Below are 22,689 nucleotides of genomic sequence, written 5' to 3'. Positions count from 1 at the left end.
AAACCAGACCAGCTGTGTTGTTAACAAGCTCTTTGGGAGTGTGAATGCTGTCCCCTCCTATTGCCACACAGCCCAGTCCCAGTGCAATTTTCCATTGAACTTGTAACCTGGTTAATGCCGCGGTGYGCTTTGTGCGCGGGCTGTTAGCGTGGGCGTGGGTGGGAGCCGCACGTCAAGGAATAATGAGAGAAGACAAATCAACAGGCAGCGCCAATGCGAGCCGCAGCCGGCTACTGAAAGCGCGAGGCCTGCAGTCACTGGCGGCGAAAGCCAAACATGCCCCTGTCCCGGAAGCCGGCTTATTGTCGCGCAGCCCTGGCTCGCGACGCGGCGCTGGAAAACGGCTCCCGTGATTAAAAAGCCGATGCACGGGGAGTTTGGAGTCAAAGCACAGGCGTCACAAACGGCCTTTGTAAAGCAGAGATGTTATCTAGGCTGCTTGTGTTTTGCTTTCTGCCTGTCCAGCATATTTGTAACTGCCGATAACGCTGCATTGTCAACTTCGAGTAGCAGAAGTTGTGGTGCTGAGGTAATCGCTACGCTGCCGACAGGATTAAACGCACGTAAACGCAAAATCCTTTAGAGACAAAGAGCAGCTTTGCTCAAAGCACAATATGATAGGTAATAAAATAAAGAGCCTCAAGCAAGCAAAACCATGCAAAAAAATAGATTAAAATCTTTCTTTTTAATTGATATCGGTCTGTTATAAGTATATTCATTACAGCACCATTAAATAGTTTTAATTACCTGGAAGCCATCAATTTGAAAATATTAATTACAAAGGGAGATTTTTTTTTAATTTATATATATTTTTATCAGACATGCACACACACATTATATATTTATAAGATATGGCTAGCTCACATTGAACACCACAATAGGCAGGTCCCTCCTTGCATAGCTAAATTGATTCTGGGGACAATTAATTATAGGTACAAAACCAGCATTTATATAGCCACTTAGCGTATTTATATCTACTAATGTAGTTGGTTATCTAAATGCCAACTTCTGCTTAACCAAAAATGGAAATGAGCTTGCCATGCTGGCCTCCCCTGAGAGCTTTTGTGAGATAGTCATAGCTTCTGCAGGCTCAGATATTAGTGCAGAGATGGCTTTGCCGCGGCCGAGCCCATCTCTGCTGCTCGCCGGCTTTCCCGGCTGCCTYGTGCTGGGCCCTGTGGTCACATTGCTGCTAACCCACGGCAGCACGCCAGCACTAGCATGCCCTGTATGGCCTTTCAGAAGGGTTTTTAGGGAAAGCAGGAGCTGGACACATCACAGTGTACATATACAGCCTTTTTCAGCTCTGCAATGGGAAGAAGCACAGAGCAGTTACGCATGTGGATGAGCATGGAGCTCATTTCTGTGGCAGGTTAGCGCACGGTGGCAGGGGGAGATGTTTCTGGCTCACTGGCTTGTTACTGTGCCCTGTGGAAGGAGGGTGGCCGGGAAAATCCCCAGCTGGCTGCACACGGGGGACCCGGTAGGGCATTTGGGCCCCAGAGCGGTGCTTGCCCGCGAGAGCCACCGGGGCGCAGGGAGGTGGCGGGACCGCAGTGCCCGGCACAGCTCTGGCACCAACCTCTTCCTGTGCTCAGGGAGAGACCGTGCACGAGAACCAACACCGCTCGGCTCGCACCAGCGCTGCACCAGCGCTGGAGGGCCACAAGGCCGAGGGAGCTGCGCCCACGTGTGTGCGCAGGGCTACAGGCTGCCTGGTCAGGCACCAATAACAGGAGCATGAGCAGTAAATTAGTATCTTCAGCATGCTCTGAACAGCATCTAATACCCATTTCCATGCACTTTGTTCCTTCAGCGCTGCGATACTTATGAAGCCTGCAATACGCAAGAATGCATCGTGCCGTGTCACCCGCATATTTCCAAGGGTCTCCTCCTTTTACCACTGAAATTAGTGGGAGTTTTGCTATTGATTTCAATAAGAACAAGACATTTCTGTGCATTAGGTTAAAACGTATTTCATAATAACACCTTATACTTTATTTATAAGCCTCTCCTAAGGCATTTCACAAATTATAGTCACACAAGAATTGATGTGTGAGCACTGTCTTAATAACACTGTATTTTTTATTTCAAAAACRGTGTTTTAGATACAATATTTACATTTACAAGTGAAAAGGCTGCTAACCTAACAGTTACTGTGCGGAGCAGGCAGCTGATGAGCCATACATGCCAATGGTGAAGCAGGCATGCATGCGGTGACATACGTGCCAGGATTACCTTGCTCTGTTCTGATATCAGTTCTAATTGTTTTTAAAAGGTAAGCACAAGTCAGCGTGTGCCTCACTTAATGAGACAGGAGGAGCTGCTTTCTTACCCAGGTTGTAAAGCCTGGGGACTGGCAGAGAGGGGATTTCACTGCTCCTTTTTAACTATGTCTTTATTTACAATATGAGCAAAATTCCCCTATGGGTTGGTTTAGTCTAGGCAGCCCAACATTGCATTTATCTTTCAGGGCAAGGTTAGAGATTTGCAAGGAAAAACCTGGGACTGCTTACACACATCCCCTCCCTGGGGCCTTCATATGCTACTGGTTCTGTTTCCTTCACTTCCCCGGCCACAGGTTTTGGTATTTTTTGTTGATTGATTTGCTGATATTACTGACTAAAACACTTTATTTCACATTCTCTGGGTATTATATGCTGCCTTAGAATTATTTTAAGGTTTAATTTTTTTTTCTGTGTTTCCAAGGTATAAACACTAGTAGTAAAACTGAGAATGTCTTCTTCTTTTTTTTTTTTTTCCCTCCAGTTCATTTCCCTTTGCTCTTGTCCTCAGCTTCAGCAGGAGCTGAGCACAGATCCACGTGCAGCTTATTAAGTCTCTTCTGCTCTATGCCGCTTGCCAGTGCTAAAGGCATAAGGAATCTCATGGCCCTCCTTTCACATGGGCATTTCTTAAAAATGAAAAGTGCTTTTTGTTTGCCTTAGAAACCCAGCTAGGAAGGTTTATATGTTCTTGGCAACTTGGAGTAGTTTCATAATAGTGGCTATTTGTCAGGACAGTGGTGAAATGGGAAGCATGTTGATTGGGAGCCAAAGGGAATGGCATAGCATCTTCTTTCTAAATAATGCTTCTTTGACAAGATACCTGCTTGCTTACTGAGCTCCTGCAGTCCTGTTTCCAGTCAAAACTGTGACTGTCACCTGCAAATGTACCCAAATGCAAATCCCCCCCCCCCAAATAAAAATAGGCATATGATTTACAGAATTAAGAGTAGAGACTGTAAATGCTGTTAGGTCTTGTTCGCGTGGCAAGCATTTGTGTTTCTCGTTGCTGCGAGAAGGCAGCCCCAATAGCGCATCCTGGGCTGAAGTGTGCACTGGCCACTGGAGCCCCTGCCCTGGCGGTGCTGGAGGAAAAGGGCCTCCTCTCTTGCTGGAAAATAAAGCATGGAGCTCATTATAAAGCTCACTTTAGATTGCTGCTGGGGAATGATGCTAGTTAAGGCTCTCACATGTTACCTGTTTAGTAGTTCTTAAAGAAGATAGAGTACTGGAAAATAGCAGAGGGATGGAAATACCCTTGTGTGGCAGTAAAGGGCCAAACAACCCCCCCCCCCCCCCCCGCAAACCAAACCCTGTCCTCAATCAGAGCACAGCTCCTTCGCGCAGTTCACTGTCCTATGACGCTTTTCAGGAGCGATCCCCTGAAAGATGAAGGTGTTTTCACAGAGGCTGCAGAAATGAAACTGCAAAGAAATGAAACCATTGATCAGTCTTTTTATATGTACAGCTGACATGTATGACAAATTTGTCATGAGAAGGCCAGTTGCCAGAACCCTTGTTTCTTTAAAAGCTGGACTTTTAAAGGAAATTCCCCAAGAACCCTGCTTTCCCTGATGTTTCATTAAGAATCACCAATGACTATATTTTACCTGAACACAGTAAGACTTTCAGGGGCCTTTCATATTATTCCCTTCTCCCCTCTGGGTAAGACTGCACCACGACAGCTTGGTGAGATGATCATAATTTTGAACGGGGGGGGGGGGGAGGTAAAGACGTACATCTGTGGCTTGTGTGATGGAGGTGCATCATGCACACAAAAGATGATTACAATATTGTTTTTTGCTGGGATGGTTGAGTTTATGGTTTCTCAGGCGTGGGGACCTGACCTGTGACACCAAATTGCAGTGGGGTGAGATGGTGAGCGGAGGTTTTTGTGGGAGCCCACAAGGACTCCAGCTACCTTTCCGTGCCTGGCAGGAGCCAAAAGCTGCAGGAACTCCTCCAGCAGAGGCTGCAATTGCCTCCAGGCACCTGCCAAACCTCACGTATATTCAAGCAGCTAAAATGTGTACGAGTTGTGAATTGCAGTTTTTCCCCTCTTGGGACATACGAGCTTTTCCAGCTGTACCAGAGGAGCTTGTAGATTCACAGATAACCTCTTTCACATCAGGCCTGCGCCAACGGCTTTTGAGAAGTTTATGATCAGCTATTGCATAGAAATTACATATAGGGCACCAGAAAGATTATGGTTTATATGGAATCACATACARCAGATAAACTTCTTTAGGTTGTTGCAATTCATATGTTAATCACAAGTGAAGAAAATTTATATTTTTTTCTTTGTAACTGTTGATGTTTTTAACTCTTTACATTTCTCTCTGCAAAGCTGGCTTTACACTCAGATTCTATAGTCTGCAGTTTTGGGTTTCAAGTACTGCAAGGAAAGGTTTTTAAAACTCCCCTCTGTCAGACTGGAGTAAATAAAAATTCAGTCATTTAAATTCTATAACATTTTGCTTTTAAAGAAGCAAGTTGTATGCTTTGATTTCTCCATATTTAAGTCAATAGTGTTCCTTTACAAACTATGCATTTGAACCCCGCAATTTTTACTTAAACTAAACTTCTGCCGAGTCTGATTATTTTCTGATTTATGATTCAGTTACTCTGCACGAACTGTTGTTGATTTACACTTGTTTGGGCAGGGATAAATTTAAAACTTCACAGAGCTTTGTTTGGGCCAGGACTGTAAAACTGATGCATTTAATATTCTATTCCATCGCATACATTGTTTTAGTGTGCTTCTGTGCTGTGCTGTCCAAGAGCCTATGTCACGCATTAGTTGTGACCAACTATCATACTGCTTGTTCCTGCATCCTCTTTCCCAGTGTTTTTTTTAATGTTAAAGTTTTATTTGCTTTCTTGAAGCTGACATATTTATGGTGCATGTTTGAAACTCCATATTTATGATTCTTTGCTCATTGGGAAGAACTGGGGTTTTGAGATGACTCCTGAGCACAGTCTCCCATGCAGATGGACTTGGTACTCCACGAGGTTATTGTCAAGCTCCTTTTCATTCAAGTGGTTTTCCGAAATTGCTGAACTATCCTGGATTTAGGCTAGGAAGCACTATGAATGGAAATCACACTGTGCTTGAGAAGCCTTTCAAGTGCTTTCCTCTGCCTATCACTCTCAGTTTGATCTTGACTGAGTTCAGCTTTATGCATTAGTTTAGCTTTTCCAAGTGCAAGGCCATTTGGTGGCAGGAATTTGATTATACATGCTGGATAACAGATGTACAGCTGCTGTTGGCTGACCAGTTCATCTGCTGGTTCCCTACAGATGTGGAAGCTGTCCAGGGAGGGAGCTGACCCGTGCACCTTTCACTGGTCAGCAACCAAGCGGTGGAGCTGCAGTTTCCAGTCACGACTCTTAATTGGAAGCAATGGGGCCCAGCACTCACAGCAGCTCCTGCTAGAATTACATCTGACCCATCGATTTAAAATTGGGCAGGATGGCAGTTGTGATTTGCATTGGTTCAAGCTCCAGGCCAAGAGCGGTGCCTAGCCCGAGAGAGTCCTGGGCTACGAGTAATGGCTCTGAGATGCTTCAATAATATAAACAAAGGCATATGAAGAACTACATAAAAGTCTCACTCAAGCAATATATTTAGAACAAATTTACAGCTTTTTCTCCACACAATCATGGCTTTTCCTAAACATTGGCACTAAAAACAGCTCGATCTTGTATCTAAAACCAAAACAGACCTCCCTTCTCTTTTGCGCTAAGTCTAACTCAGTGAGATTTCAGCAAGGAAGAGCTTTCGGATATACTGTGTGTGGTATGCGCCAATCTGACCCCTCCCGCCCCAAAAGGGTACATGTAGATGAAAGTAAATCAAAATTCACCTGTTTCAAGACTTACAGGAATACCTCTGATGGTTTAAGTGCTGATAGCATTCTGAGGGCATGAATATTCAGGCTAAAACTCTGCCAGATTATTTAGAGTGAAGAGCTTTCCTTTAATTCTCAATACATTTTGGATTTAACATTTACCTTCAATGCCAGAAGATATTAAAAAAAAAAAAAAACTCTTATAGAGTAATATGCAGCTACAAATTCTCCAGACTTGGTAACATTTTTAGAAAGGTCCACTGGACCTAATCTGATCAGCTTGTTCTTGGTCTAAATGATCACTGACTTCTCTGGAAGATTTTTCTAGATTGAGCTCTACAGGACCAGAAATTACATCTGCAAAAAAAATGTAAAATGCCCAAAAGATGTCTGTATTTTCATATAAATAAAAGGTCTGCAAATTAGTTCGATGTGCATAGTAACTTTCAAAATTGTTTAAAAGAGGAGCTTAAATAAGTAGCTAAGTTTTCAGCAGATGGTCCAGGATGCTTGATGCTCAACACTTTTGAAAATCTGTCTGTCTCTTCAGATGCTGGAATACAGATCTAGGTATCCACAGTATTAATGAACCATTCTTTTAAAAAAAATCTAACTAACATTTATTTAAATTAGATTAGAAACTCAAAAAATAGTGGTAGGATTTGTTTGTTTGTTTGTTTCATCCAAGTTGCTTTTTTTTTTCCTTTTTTTTTCTTAAGATGAAGAGGATTCACGTTCATTCTTTTTCTACACAGGTACTTTTATTATTGAATAAGCATCAACCATGTACTCAGTACGATAAAAAAAGCAGAGAAATGTAAGTAAGTCCTGCACTCYGATAGCCCACATCAGAAAATATCAACCCCAAGAGAAGTCATGTGGGGATAGTATTTGCTTCCACTATCTTTTAAAGGGATAAAAGTCACTTCTTTCCTATTTTTATTGTGCTCTGCAGATATGGATGGTGTTTCTCCAACACAGGAAAAAGAACATTTTATTAAACTTCTAATATGTGATCCTGGATAAACACTGGCTTAAAGCGTGCATGTAATGTATGTAATATATATACATTTTTACAGGGATGTATTACAACCTTGTGGTTTCAGAAATACTTGATTAACAGACCACTTTCCAATATTGGCACAGTACAGGATTTTTGCAAGTTAGACTTTTACACTTTTCCAAAAGCTGTGTTTGAAACAACACTGCTATTTCGTATTAAATTCAAAGATGAAATCAGTGGCATAGTACCATATGTATCAAATTTGAAGTAGTTCAATGGCCATTTTCAGATGCTTGCAGCTACTGTTACAGAAAATTGAATTCAGCTGCATCCTTGAAATTGCTTTTCAAATTTCTTTACAAACATAGAAAAAGACTTAATCTAGCATAATATTCTTCTCATGTTCCAAATACTTATATTTTGAAAACCTCAACACAACAGAAATTATATAAAGAATTCTTGTTTGACATATTAAAGGCACAATGTTTTAAATTTCATTACTGCTTTCTTGACTGTGTGTCACAATTCTGTAAAGATCAGGTTCTAACTCTGAATTTGGAATGTATTCACTGGAATGACGCTATTGTTTCCTTACTGAGTTAGGTGGTTTCAGTTTGTAGCCTGTTAAAAAGTAGGAAGTTCTGCTTACAAAATCGCAAGGAACAAAAAGACCTTGCACCGCAATCAGTAACGCTTGCTCTGGAGCAAAAAGAGCCCCCTGAGCACAAGACAGGGTTGCGCTCATTCTTGTGCAAATTCTCCACCCAAGTCAACAAGGGGGCTCTGAAGATGCCAAATGGAGCTGGTAACACATTACACCAGGCTGTCGAGAGAGGCTGCGCCCTTCCTCCCATCACCTGAGATGCTCCCTTGGAGCATTTGTCTTCAAATCAAGAGAAGAAGAAACCGAAGGGGTTTTGTAGACAGGACTTTGACAGCCATGGAGTGGTTATGGGGAAAATTCACAGAAAATCACCATCTAAGCATTGCTCCTGCTTCCCAAGTCAAAACGAGAGATGGCGGTCTTCTGGTGTAATAAATGAGCTCTTCATCTTACATACTATCAGGTAGCACATACATAGCATTAGTTCACATAAGAGTTTACTAGATAAGCCAAGTCACTGTCATATGCTGCTGTAACTGATACAAAATTTTGGAAGAAAAGAGGAGAAATTTTGCTACATGTTTTTGCCTTAGGTAAACAACACTGTACATCCGTATACTGCAACACTTCTTTTACAAAGCATGGTTAGTTACTCAGAAAAAGCTTAATCGAGATTTGCAGTAGGAGTTCTCTTTATTATTCAATATATTTGTTAGCCTCAACACTCCCCTACTAAAGTTTTTGAAATTGAAGTCTTTTAAGTGCATAGGAATTACACACACACATGTGCAATGCTCACACTACTYGCTAACAGTCTTCAGCTAATATGTTAACTGGAAATTGACTGTGACTTTCATGATATCTTCCCTCCTGCATGTTAAGTCAATGACCTATTTAAATACGTTGGCAGCAATTTATATGCCCTTTGACTTCATATTTCACAAAGAAATACTGTGTTTTGTGTTATTTATATTAAAAATCTGAACTGTATAAAACTTCACCTTTGTTAAAAATCACTTCATCCAACGTATTTAAATTATTTCATGCTTTCAAAAGGCACTATTAAGTATCTAATGAGAACTTCCATTCAATGTTACACATAATACAAAAAGAAAAAAAATGTTTGAGACATCAATGATAATATTTTAAATATATTGGCATAGGAAAGTAGATGTCTTTTTGCTTTATTAAACTGACAGTTCAGTTCTGAAACTTTATTTTGAAAAGATTTAAAAAGGATTTGTGTCTTTAGAAATAAAAAATATAACAGGCATATCTAAAAAATATAGAAGAGAAAACCTGATTGTTACTACTAATGAAATAGCTGATGACAAAATAGTAGTCTTTTTGATTTTGATCACAAAAAATAAACTGGTAGTGACAGGATATGATGGATAGATTTGACATCCTGGCAAATCACTGTCATTGATTCAATTATTCTAATTCAGAATAAAAGCTGTATACAGTATGTGTTTATGCTACAGTGGAGTTTTTTAAGTGATTGACATTCATCATATTAGTTAGACAGTTCTAAAAGCTATGTCTTTGTTTTACACAGTGTTGTCAAGAAAAAAATAAAGTAGAACCTGGATTGCATAAAAAAGCAAACCACTTAACCAACTCTTGGTTCCAAACCCATCAAAATAAGTTAACATTACTGCATCATATTAACATGTTCTTTGAGGAGTCAGTTTCACTCCAGCCATGTAATATACTATTATAAAGACTGAATTTTTAAACCATAATGCAATCTTACACTTGGATGCCTTAGAAGTTCGATAGTGAAGAACAGATTACCTTTCAAAATGGAAGTCAGCCACAGAAGAAATCATACAAAACACTTTAATTTACAGGTCAGCATTGCCAAGCATCCAATCCATGTTTAAAAAATATTTAACAGTTTTTATTTGATGAGATATATGCACAGATACATACAAAATAGTCGTAAGTTCACAAATAGCATCTATGATGGTACAGAAACCTGCAGTAGTTTTATTTTCTGCCCTGCTTTAGACCAGCATGCTGTGATACTCTTCCCCAAGCTCCAATGTGCTCTTCTGGCTTTCTAGCATGAGTGTAGCTGTCGGTTTGAATTTCAATCTCGAATTATGTCTGTTGACATAATTTCATAGTGCTGATTTCAATTTTTTAGGATTACTGTTTTGAACTACATAAAGAAATCAATTCTTTTTTTCTATGTTTAGTAAATTCCATTCAGCTGTGATTTAATACATGAATTAACCCATAAGGCAAACTGATTACCATTCTGACTAAAACCCAACCTTTCTTTATTACTGGCACATTAGAATAAAAATATCTTAAACTTCTTTAAATTATTATTATATATTTTATAAAACAATGCAAATAATTTCTGAAATTTAATAATGATATTTGAAATATAGAAATGAATGCTTTTAAAAACAGTAATTGTGCAATTTGCTTTTGGAATAACATGTGACAATGAATTTCTTAGTTTCATTCATTTATTTCAATAAACAGTCCAACTTAACTTATTATTCATACAAAACATTAAATAAAAGTATATAAAAATTCTTTTGGGAAAAATATCCCTTCAGTTTTATTTTACAGAACATTTAGAAATGAAAAAATAAAAGTACTTTTCATATTTTAAGGAAAAGAACAAAATACTGTACATTTCCAGTAGAGCAGGACCCAATGTAACAGAAGTATTAACAAAAAGCAAACCCCAAACAAGCCAAAAATTAGTACAAAGAAATCAGAACAGAAAAATGAGGCACCAGATGATAATGTGTATTTTTAAGGACTGCTGGGTCAAATCATTAAGAAAAATATTTATATAAGTCATTAACACTCATAATTAGAGTGTCATATAAATCTGAGCGAAACTGCTAAGTAGAAATCACTAGAAGTCCAGGTGCTTCTTGCCGATGGCCATCGCACCACATCCTGAGCTCAGCAGTTTGGCGGATTCTGCCAGATTCGGTTTGCTTGAGCGGCTCACTGTGTCTGACAAGTCTGGAGGCAAATGCAGTCGCTGTGGCAGGAGGTTTGCAGGAGAGAGAGAGGGAGACCGAGAAGAAGAAAGAGAGAGAGAGAGAGAAACAGGGAGAGAAAAAAAAAGAATAATTGCAGTAAAATATATTTTCCATAGCATATTTCAAAATGCTCTTTTCCCCCACCGCTCAGTGTTTACTCGCACAGGCAGAATACTTGCTCTACAGTCTTTTAGGCTGATGTGGAAATAGTTGTGTATTTTTTCCTAGTGCACTTCAAAATACTGGATTCCGTACATTGGAATAGATTTTCCTCATGAAAATTTTCTGAACAAAATCCAAATGTACTCGAGGTATTTAATTCTATCTATGGGCAAGTTTCCTTTAAAAGTGAGTGTTTTGCCTATATATCAACAGCTACATCAAAACCTTTGATTTCTATGTCAATACAATATAAAAATACTTTCTCTTCAGATGTTTACACCTACTTTATGGCAGAATTTGGAAATCACCACCACCACAGACAGAAGATACAGAGGGGTCCCCCTGGTTGTAGCATTATTCTTTAAGTCTTTCATCTTCATATTCTATTGACAGCTTTTAATAAAAACGAGCAGTGACAGTAGCAGCATTTGCCTAACGCAATCATATATGCTAATTAAACCTTGCAGTGCCTTGTGAGTTGTAGAAACATTGCATCCATTTTACAGATGAGGAAACTGAGACACAGGCTACATGGTTGTCCACAAGCACATAGTTCTTGCATAATAAACCTTATTTTTCAACCAGGATAAATAGAAAGATTTTAACTCTCCCTCTGAGGGTTCTTTGACACTAGAGGTATGTAAAAGACATGACATTATGACTTAGCTTTGGGAAAGTAAAAGGTGGAAATTAAAGTAAAACTGAAACTTTACTTTGTTAATTACTGACTCAGTTTTGGACACAGTGAGGCACTGAAAGCCAGTCAAAAGACACGGCTGAACAACACATACACACAGTGCTATCATTTATGAAACCAGTATCATGAAGCAAGCGGTATTGAAAGATGTAGTAGGCAAAGGCTAAGCTGTGCGGCCGTTCTTTTAAAATGTACACACTTCTGAAGGCAGCAGGATAACAGTAACAGCTACAAAACTGTATCAGGACGCTGTGTGGAACATCCTTATTCTCTACTTTTGCTATGTTTTTCTTTATGTCACAACATGTTACACATACAGCTTCCCCTTATTCAATGCCTTACAACTGTTTTAGGCTCCTTTCTTCATACAGATAAGAATTCAATAAAAAAGCTAACAAATGTATATATTAACAGTGTGCTGACTGTTCAGTGCATTGCTGGCTTTGAGACTGTGCAGTTAGACATAACTGCCTGCTACAGCCCACTACGGGCTGTACGCGACCCAAGGAAAGAACGTGTGTTGGGTTTGTTGTCTGCGAGGGAAGAAAATGCATAGAAGTAACACGTGGAGAGCAGGAAAGCTCAGTCGCCAGGTGAGATGCAATACCTTCTTGTTGAAATAGAACAAATGTTCTGTATTTATTTGTAGCACTTTGCCTATGAAACATGCAGAGAAATCCAGCAATTCATGTAGTCAGAAAAAGGACCTTGTATACAGCATTAGTAACGGTATGCGGCTCTTGCATTTCACCATGTTAAAACTAGTGTTCTGGTATGGTATCTTTCACCTGCAATTCTTCATATTGTACTTAACCTCCAAAGGTTAAGTACAGCTGTGGGCACTGACCATGGTCCATGATGTTCCATTTTTACCTCAGCAAAGCTTAAACTATGCTATATGCCTATTATGTTGGCCTGCTGAAAAAGAAATTTGACTGAAGAGTCAATATACAATTTAGATTTTATGAGAAGAGGCATAAACATGGAAAACGAAGGTCTGAGCAGAAGCCAGTGTTAATCAGGTTCTTTCCAAAAAGTGCAGGGTAGGTAGCACCTTGTGGATCTTTCAGTCACATTTTCTTTCCAAAAAAATGTACAGTACTCTGCTAACAGGGTAGAGGGTATCTGGTAGGGGGGAAGCACAGAGACAAGTGAAATAATCCAACCTTCTCCACTGCCTGTTAGTACATCTCTAGCCCCACTGGGGAGTGAGGGAGAAGACTTCCTTTAGGGGAAATGTAGTACAGCTTCCTCGATTGTGCAGTTATTGACCTTTTTGCCAAGTCTGCCAAATGAATTCAGAGCAAGGTGATGAAAAGCAAACAGAACTGAGACTCAGAAACTCCTCTTGCATAGGGGCTAACTGATATCACAAATGGGGAATGACTGTAAACCCTGCTACACTGGCCTGGATTTAAACTGTTGGTTAAAAGGGGAAAAAAAATCTTTGACATATATACAGCCTCTTAGTCGGTGCTGTGTTCTCTCTCTCTATAGATATTCTAAACAGAAAGTAAAGCTTGAAGAACATTTATAAATTTGCAAAGCCTGAGATGGGAAAAGTCAAAATCAAAGATGCTCGGATCGGATGTTGGGACTGAATTAAGCTTTTACAAATGTGTTTGCTATGCTGTAGTGTTTAGTTACACACACACATACTCTTTTTACACCCTAATCTTATTCAGTGATGAGCATGCACAGTGCTCATTCAGTGATAGCTATTCAATATTTTGTTTTCTTGTCATTGCTCACTTACTCTGAACTTTTCTGACATATTTATTGTACAGTATTCAAACATTGTTCTGAAGACAGAATGGCTTTTCAATGGTACATGTCAGTATATAGCGCCTGAATGCTTCACAGACACCAACTGTGTTATTTTCCTAATATTCTTGCGAGATAAGGCAGCAAATTTATCTCCATTTTATGGATAAAGAATTGAGACTGACAAAAAACAAGGTCAAAGGTATCTACTAATTTCAGAAACACAGTTTGAGCCATTTAGAACTTGCTTTTCCAGAATATTTAGTATAATGCAGCATTTTGCATGATCAAACACTAATGTCAGTTGCAGCTATGAGTGCTCAGTATTTCTGCAAGAACCCCAAGTCAGGCATTCAGAAAGTGAGAGACACAAAATAAGAGTATATTAATAAAAATTCTAGGTTGAAGTGACCTGATCACAGGGAAGCTCAGTGATATAGGCAGACACACATCATACTTTCCAAGATATCATTCAATCATCTTAATTATGAGACCCTCCCTCCTGCAATCCCTCTCCTCTTTACTATCCCCATTTTCCAATATCTCAACAAATTACTAGTCTTCCAGGAAACATATTTCATGACACATGCCATGTTTATCCTCAGATCAGATGTATTCTGAACAATAAGCAAGATTAGGGTCCTAGGAAAACAGCTGTATATTATCCTGCCATTAAGATCTGAATCATAATTCACGTACATGCTAGGTCTGAATAAAACTTGAATAGGCATTTTGAAATGCAGTTTTGTGTGCTCAGCTTAAAAATATAAATAGGATTGCAAATATAAAGCCTACTAATATTTTTAACATTTTTTTTTAATTTCCTAAGCTTTAAAACACAAACAAACTGGAAGTTCATCACATGGCATTATCCAGACATCCAAGGTCAGTCAACAGGCCTAAAATCCTTGGCGCCGATGCGAACGTTGCAGTCACTTGAACTAACACCGAAACTGATAGCCCCCATAGCCTGTGATCCTTTTTTAACGCCAGCATTACGGACTGACCAGACATCGTCACAGATATTTGCTGACCACAGAGATGCAGTCCTGGCTTAGGACAAAATGTTTCCTGGCGGGCTGGCTTCTCTGCCTCGCTCCCTCTCCTGCTTGCCGAGCCTGGCACCTTTCTCCCATTGCCAATCTGCAATTTCTTTTCCCCTAGTCAGTCCCCGCTCCCCCCTGCCTGCTCTCGTCCCTTTGCGAGCTCAGGTGACGACCCTCCRAAAGCGGACGGTGCCCTCCATATGCAAACCAGGAGCGAGCCTCCTTCCTTGGGCTGCTTTTGTTCAGGCAGAGACTGGGAGCAAGGGACAGTGAGGGGGAGCAGGCGCCTCGTCTCAGGCTCGGGCAAGACTGCAGGGAGGAACTGCCCTGCCGTCACCTGGGGAACGCGCTGTCTGCAGAGCAGGTAGATCCTGGAAAAAGGTCAAGTGGAACAGGCAGCACTGCCTGTATCTCAACAACACAGGCCAAACAGATCYGGACTGTCACATGACAGCAAAAACACATTTCTGGTATAAATGCTATTCTTTTGATAGATATAAAATTACATATTTTCCCGTCGTTTGTTCTTGTAAATAATTCAAGTTTTTCACTAAAATATTGCAGTGCATGGATAAACACAAAAATTCCTGTAGCATACAGCAAGCTCGCAGTGTAACATTGTTTTTAGGCAAAATGGTCATAGTATGGCAACAGTAAATAGGCAATAGGGTCCTATAAATCACCCTGCTAGTGCTAATTTTTYAAAGCCTATATCAACAGAAATCTAAAATTTAGAAGTATAAAACCTCGGAAATGCCAGAGTAAACTTCCTTTATGCAAAAGTAATTGTGTATTTGCATTCTTACAATGTGTTTTAATTACACGCTCCCACACTATTTTTACCCATACAGACTGTCAGCAAGGTTTAAGCCTAGGCTCTGCAGAACCACAGCCCAGGCTCCACACACTTGAGAAGGAAAGAGCTGGCAACCAAGCAAGGCTATTAGTTATTGCAGGCGCACAGCTCCCAGGGGGGCACCACAGGTGCTCCGGTGCCAGCAGAGCGGAGGGCTGGTGCCTCACGGTTCCCCGGTTTTGGGAAGGCCGTGAAGGCTTCGGGACCACAAGAACAGCTCTAAAGGACAGAGCTAAGCCCACGGCTCCAGGGCATTCATTACGAAAGGAAAACAGTTCAGACAAAACTTATTATGAACTTTGTTTCTGCTCCTCCCTCTGCCTGAAGACAATTTCTAATTACTTTATTTGTTCTCAATGGAGAAAAAAGGGTGGAAGTGGAAGATAAGACTATGTAAGATGACAGGCCGGAAGGGCCATGGAGCAAGCCTTTAGTTCCAGCCCAGCCGCTGAGGCCCAAACACGGCGCTGGCATTTTTCTGCCATCGGTCTGCCTCGGAGGGTGGGACGCCAGGATTCATGTCATGGCTAGTCTAGCAAGTCCCCCTGGGTTAGAACCTTTCGTTGGGGTGTAAATTTTTTTTGTAACCAACAAATACCCTGGTATACAGTTATACTAGCAAGTGCTTTTGCCAGTGCAACTGATTTTATCAWGGGAATTTTTTTACAGATGTACTATAAAGAACAGACTTTCCGATATAAGACAATATCATAAGTAAATATTGTTGATAATATAAAAACTAAGTAATTCTTCTTCATGTTACTCCAAAACCATTATTATATTTTTGTAGCTATTACAAGTATATTATTATAGCAAAGGAATAAATAACAACATGAGTGTTGCATCATGAATCTTTCTTAATTTGAAATATATTAAAGGTTAACCTTGTGATTCTGTTAACTGTTACATGAAGCTTTTAACAACTGAACCCAAACTTTCAAAATTTAAACTTTTTTTTTTGTCTTTACAATTCTATCTATTTGGATCTCTGACAAACAAAATTGCTTTTAGTGTGCTGTGGCTACAGCGCTGCCTTGGGGCAGCAGATGGGTTAATGACCTCTCTAGATCCCTTCCAGTTCCATTTTCTACAATCCTGTGCAGACTGAAGTCCCCAAAGCCTGGGGGATTTGGTTCCTGGGCAAAGTGGGCAAGGGAAGAAGAATTTTAGGAACACTGGGAAAATGAAAGATGCAGACGCCTACTTGGGGAGCTTTATATCCTGGTTATTACTCTTTGAGGCAGCACTCCTGCCATTATATAAAGCCCAGAGAAGAGAGAATAAAGAATAGTCAGAGGTATGGAGGCTAGCTGACTTCCTGTTATTTCTTGTTTCTTCTGCTTTCCTTCACCCCTTGTATTATGCTTTCCCTTTCAAGTCTTTCTTTCTATCAGCTCATTTATACTTATTATTAATTACTTCTATCATTAATTACTTCTGTCATCGGAAAAGACTTAAGCATTTTTGCAGGTATCATAAAAAAGGAGGGTTTTAAGGAGCAATCTGTAGGAGGTTGGTAATGAAGCTTTATAAAACTTCCTCTTAGAGTGAGGAATGGCTTCTTACTTTGAAAATCAAGTGACTGGTCAACATTACCCGACTGGAAGTAGATTCCTTGATAATGAATAAGATAGCACAGACAGGCTGGAGGAAAGGGCACGGAGGCCTCTGGAAATGAAAACAAGCAACCTTCAGAGGTTACTGCAAGCTTCCTTCTGAACGGCGAGACAGGGAGCACTTTATCCCAGAAGAAATTCCAGGCTCTCGCTGCAAAGCCTAGAAAAGTCATACCAACAAACCTGGGCTCTTGTCAGGCAAAAATTAAAACGCACTCTCAAAATCTGGTTCCAACTGCTGCCTCAGAAGCTATACATATTTAACTCAGGATAAGGGCAGTTACCAAGCTATACTCCAATAACTGCATTTATGCCTTGAGCAGACTAATCTTTAACTGATTTACTAAGACTCTCTTACATTCATGTTCACATTACAAATTTCTCAGTATTTTAACTAATTCAGGGAACAAGCCGTCTGGTAACTATTTTTCTGTGTAATGGACATGAAATCAGTTGTTTTTTTCTGTTACATTCACAGATGCTACATTTCTATTTTTAAGTCACAGCAAATGAATATATTTTATAAACTGATTATAAAGATAAAAGACTTTTTAAAAAGTTTTAAGAAAAGTTTAAAAAAAGTTTTTAAAAAAGGCTAAAAATTTTTACTTCTCAGGTAACTCTGAATGACTTATAACTACTCACAACTCTATCATCCCAAGTTAAAATAAGCTCATCTACCATATGCATTTCCTATTCCTTTCTTAAGTTGAAGCATAATCTGGACTGTCAAAACTAAATTATTGTTAACATCAGGTGTTGAGAGAAAGCTTCCACTAAGAATAGCTGATAAATATATTTGTAACTACAGATCCATGTCTGCTTGTTAAAGACACATCGCTAATATGAAAATAGTTTTATATATATAGTTAATGGTACTTTAAAGAGTGAATCAAAATTATAAAACTCTAACTTACTTACCATCACTTACCTCATTTCTGAATGTAAAACTTGGTTTATCTGAACACTGGCTGTAGCAAACTGAAAAGTTTTCAGAGATCATTTGTACCAATAAAACTCAGTTCTGTGTATGTTTGTATAAAATGAATCCCCAAAGGATTTTGGATGGCTGAAGAAGATCCATTAACACGTGAGTAGACACTGGTGTTTTTTTGTATGTATGAGCATAAGTCTCTACTTTTCAGTAACCAGAAATAAAACAAGAGACAGTTGTTTCAAAAGAGTTTTTCATTCCAAAGAAAAACTCCAAGACCTGTTAAAGACTTGATTCGCTACATGTGAAGGGATAGAAGGGAAAGATAGAAATATCAGAAATATTTACATTGTCTGATGCTTGAGAAAGCCAAGTGTTTGGCAACACAGAGTGCTCGAAATTACACTTACAAGTAACAGACTCACTTCATACTGCAAGGTGGGGCTGGAATAATCAGTGATGGTTATAAGCTATCCAGGCACTACAGTTATCTGGCTGCTCATCTGATCCAAAATTCAGAGAAATACATGTGCAAAACTGTACTAACTACTTACATAGTATACTATCATAATACATACTTATCAAGCACATATTGAAAGACCATCTCTGTCCTGAAGAGTTTACAGTCTGAATACATAAAGTGGATAAAAGGGGAGAGGTGAGAGATAAAATATACATGCAGAACAAAAAATGTCATAATTGGTAAACATAGTGTTAATGCCAAAGTTTTTTTTTTCTTTTAACTGAATTACCTATAAGCAAAGGCAAGTGGGAGAGAACAGGCACAGGGGAAGAAACTAAGCAACAAAGAGATGAAGAAAAGATGGAGTGAAGAGAAAGGAACGTCGGAGGGCAAGAGGAGACAGATTTTTTAGACATCGTATAGTCAAGATGTGAATTCAGAGTCTGACAGCTGAAGGGAAATAATGTTCTACATTCAAACCCTAAGTCGTGACTCTAACGGCATCATGTCTGTCCAAAGCAAGCCGACTAACACTGCTCATGTAGATCTGCTCATTTTGCTGAATTGCTCATCCCTGAGCTTGTGTAAGAGGACTGTGGGACTCTTAATGGTGACGTCAGTTTGAAGAATTTTAGGGCTCTCAGGGTAGTCCTGATGGACACTAATATTAATGTCAGATTCTCTTCCCTGATAGATTCATTCAACCTAATTGCAGCTGTCTACAAATCAGGCATTTAGTCTAAGCTATGTTATTTACTTAGGATGGGATGAATCACTCTTGCAAGTGCTTGCCTATCTCTGCTGATTATAGATGGACCTGCGATGACTAGCTTAAACTGAATTCTTAACATGCACAGTAAAAGTTCAAGGAGAGGAATTCAGTCCTACAACCATATGAAACTTCTCATTGAGTCAGCGACTCCACTAAATCTCCTCTTTTTTTGAGTGACATTACAAGATGCCACAAAATATGGCTTTTGTACCAAGCCACAGATGGCTCACTGGAAATGCTCCAGAGTTGCTGCTGCTGACTGCTCTGCTCTACCTGAACTTGGGCCTCTATATTGAAAAGCTTGAGAAGTGTCTCAAGCTTTCAAAAAAAGACCGTGTGTGTACAAACGAAAGTGATGTAAGTGAGGAGGAGAGGGAAATATCATTCAAAGATGGATGCGTCTGTTCTAGGAGGCCCAGCATATTGCCATGTTATTGCCAACCTCTAAAATTTAAGCTAAGTTGGAGAAGTAACTGAACACTTGATTTTTCATCCAAAGCAAACCTGTTAAAATCCACTGTAATCTATCAAGGCTCTGTCTCAGTTTAAGTATTTCGTTATATTTCAGAAAACTCTTTGATACATGTTTTAAAACCACACCCTTTTATCCAAGGAGCACAAATAAACTGATAAAAAGTACTCTGCCTGTTGATCAAATCATCCAGATAGATTTCAACACTTTACAGAACGGTTATGCTCCAAGACTGGTAATTCGTGCTGGCAAGTTTCTGTAACAAAGTGGATTTCAATGCCCAAGTTACCAACTGAGAAAAGCAAAGTTTGTAACAGAAATGCAGACAGACTTCTGAACTGAGCTATTGCTAAAATCAAACACGAGCTCTAGCTTCCATCTGATTTCAAGTATTTAGTCTCTGTGGATGCTAAGAAATTTAGTTTTTTAGTGAAGTAAGAAAAAAGGAGAAAACAGGAGCTGTTCTGAAATAGCCCAGCTGTGGACTGCTCCGCTGCTGCCTCAGCAGATTTTTCTAAATTTTGTATATGATGACAGTGCTTATTTCCTCCTCCTTCTGTAAAAATACTTCAGTTTCAGAAGTTGTGTGCACAAACACAAATGTAATATGTAACTGTAGAGGTAAATGTACACTTTGCTTGTGAGTGCATGTCAACTCCTGGTACTGGTGCAATGGCCAACATGTTTGCCTGCTCAGTCACCCCCATGGATGCAGCTCATTGCTCTAGGAAGCGCTGAGACAGAGTGAACTATATTATTTCACATTATACTACACAGTGCAAAACACACATACAACATGTCCATGAATGTCTCTACTTCCAGAAACCGGTCTCATAGGTGTGGCAAGTTGCTGGTTATGAAGGAGAAATTTATAGTGGGGCAAAATGTAAATGTTAGCTGGGGGGCTGCTGTTGTTTTATATTGGGAGTAGCCTTATGCTCAGTAGTCTATTTACTTTTTTAGGTCAGCCAGAATTAGAAAATTTCCATTGCTAGGCAGCCCAGCACATCTGTGAAGCATTTCTGGGCACTCAGAACTGAAGCCTGTGCTGCCCAAAGGGAAGATTCATTGCACTTTGTTATTTAGCCATCCATTTCCCTCCCCCAAAACAGTCCAAGTTCTCCAGTAACAGGAAATCATCTTAACTTTGTGCAGAAACATATTACATGACCAGAACACAACAATTAGCACATTTGTAAAGCTTCAGGGAGAGGAACAATTTAATAGGTTTTTGAAGCAGACTAATTTTCTAGAGCTTTTTATCTTATTTTATTTTGCTTTTCATGCATGGACAAGTTCTTCTTTGCTACAGGTATTTTGTAATCCTGCCTGGCAGGATTATTATGTGTAGAGAAACACAAATTATTTAATCACTTTAAAACAGTGCTAGAGAGATGAAAAGTGCTATGTAAGTGCAAACTCTCATTACTGATTTGTGTTTTAAAAGCAAGTATTATGTACGTAGATAAATGCATTGCTGCTTTATGAATTTCTGCACATTTGTAAACCACAGCTACTAAACAGACAACCAGTTTGTTTATGTTTGCAGCCCGTCACAAGCTAGAAGCTTCAGATACGCAATGGTAAATTCAACTGTCAGATGTTCCATATTAAAGCAAAAATTGGGTCAGAAATGAAAAAAAAAATTCTGCTATCATCCCTTCCTACCCTAAAGACTGGTACTGATATAGGAAGTATGTTCAATCCCTATAACTCCCAGGTGGGGATGCAGAAATTATATAACTCATATTTTAATATCTCTTATTTTCAACACTAACCCCTCACAGCTTATGAGGCCTACAGCCTAACTCTCCTGTGAACAAAGCCTTTTGCAGTATTCCTACCAAATATTCTGAGACTTTAAAAGTCATTGAAGTGTAATTTAATATCCATGAAGTTGGATCAACCTGTTTAGGTATGAAAACATACTGTGATGTATTTTTACTCAGTCTTCAATATTGTTTACACAAACAATATAAAAAACACATCGGTGATCAAGTGGTCATGTTGACTACCCTTTGGCAAACAAATGCATTAAAGGAAGTTTAAGCATAGAATGAGAAGTTGCTGGTTAAAGGTTAAAAGACAGGTCACGCTAATTCTTTTTTGGATTACTCTGTATATAAGACAGTAGGGCTCAGTGTCAACTCAAACAAATGTGTTAAATATGAATGACAGAAAGTGGTATCACACTAAATGTAAAGCTTTTATGAGTAACTGGGACTAAAATAAATACTACTATTTTGCTGGAAGTTTGGGGAGGGTTGAACATTTGAGCAGATTCCTACATCAAAAATGTGTTTTGTACAGAAACTGTGTGTCAAATTATAGTTATTTGCTTTCAGATGTTTCTAGCAGTTATTTAGTTTTGTACTTTTCATGTGTCAGTATTTTTTCATTTTACTTCTTTATTCCCTAATACAAGTAAGTCTCTTTAGAGCAATAAGATCTTTAAAATCCCTTTAGTGTTTGGAAATGTCAACAATTCAGCAGACTATACTAGATGAATAGGCCAGATAGAAAAACCTGCCTCAAGTTTTTATCCCCAGAGAAGTAAGGTGCTTTGAAGAGCACTTGATTTGAGATGCAGCAGCCTGCTGCTATTCAGCCCAACACTCTTGAGTGCTGTTAAGTTCTGAACCACAGTACGAAAACAGGTTGGAGGGAGGGAGGAAACACCAGGAAGGAATATGTTTTGTTCTCACTGTATAATTATTTCTCCTAAATACCGTTTGAGCATTTCTTCCTAGAAATAAATAAGAAACAACTAAGAGACCAGGCAACCTTCTCAGCCACCCTTATTTAAATATTTTGAACATAGCTAGAACTTGCCGGGGGAACAGCCACAGCACTGGAAAAAGATGAGGCTCTAAAGAAAAAAATATATCTAAATGGTTCTTTCCATTTGAATAGACGGCACTGACATATTAAAGCTTCATTTTGACAAGAGACATAGAAAACAAAGAGGTTTTCACTGTAAAATATGCGGTGGAAGAATATGAAATGGTTTGGTTTGCTATAATTACAAAAAATATTTTTTCATTGTTTGCTACCCCTTCCACAGCCTACAACCAACTTCAATACCAGATTACAATGAATTCATTCAACATCATAAAGCAATAAATTTAAAATATCTTCACACCAGTA

The 22,689-nt window shown here is 39.2% G+C and overlaps 1 protein-coding gene across 1 annotated transcript in view; it reads right to left on the bottom strand.

The window, feature by feature from the left end:
- Positions 1-9,571: 9,571 nt before the first annotated feature.
- Positions 9,572-22,689, bottom strand: part of ELP4 (elongator acetyltransferase complex subunit 4) — a 158,684-nt gene continuing 145,566 nt past the window's right edge. The window contains exon 11 of the mRNA XM_026087747.1: positions 9,572-10,759. Coding sequence (XP_025943532.1) covers positions 10,614-10,759 — 146 coding nt within the window. The 3' untranslated portion in view covers positions 9,572-10,613. The remainder of the gene's footprint in view (positions 10,760-22,689) is intronic.

This window comes from Apteryx rowi, unplaced genomic scaffold (genome assembly GCF_003343035.1).
Source record: "Apteryx rowi isolate R43461 unplaced genomic scaffold, aptRow1 scaffold_73, whole genome shotgun sequence".
Lineage (NCBI taxonomy): Eukaryota > Metazoa > Chordata > Aves > Apterygiformes > Apterygidae > Apteryx > Apteryx rowi.
The sequence above is the reverse complement of the archived record's forward strand: the minus strand, read 5'-3'. Positions and strand labels throughout refer to the sequence as shown.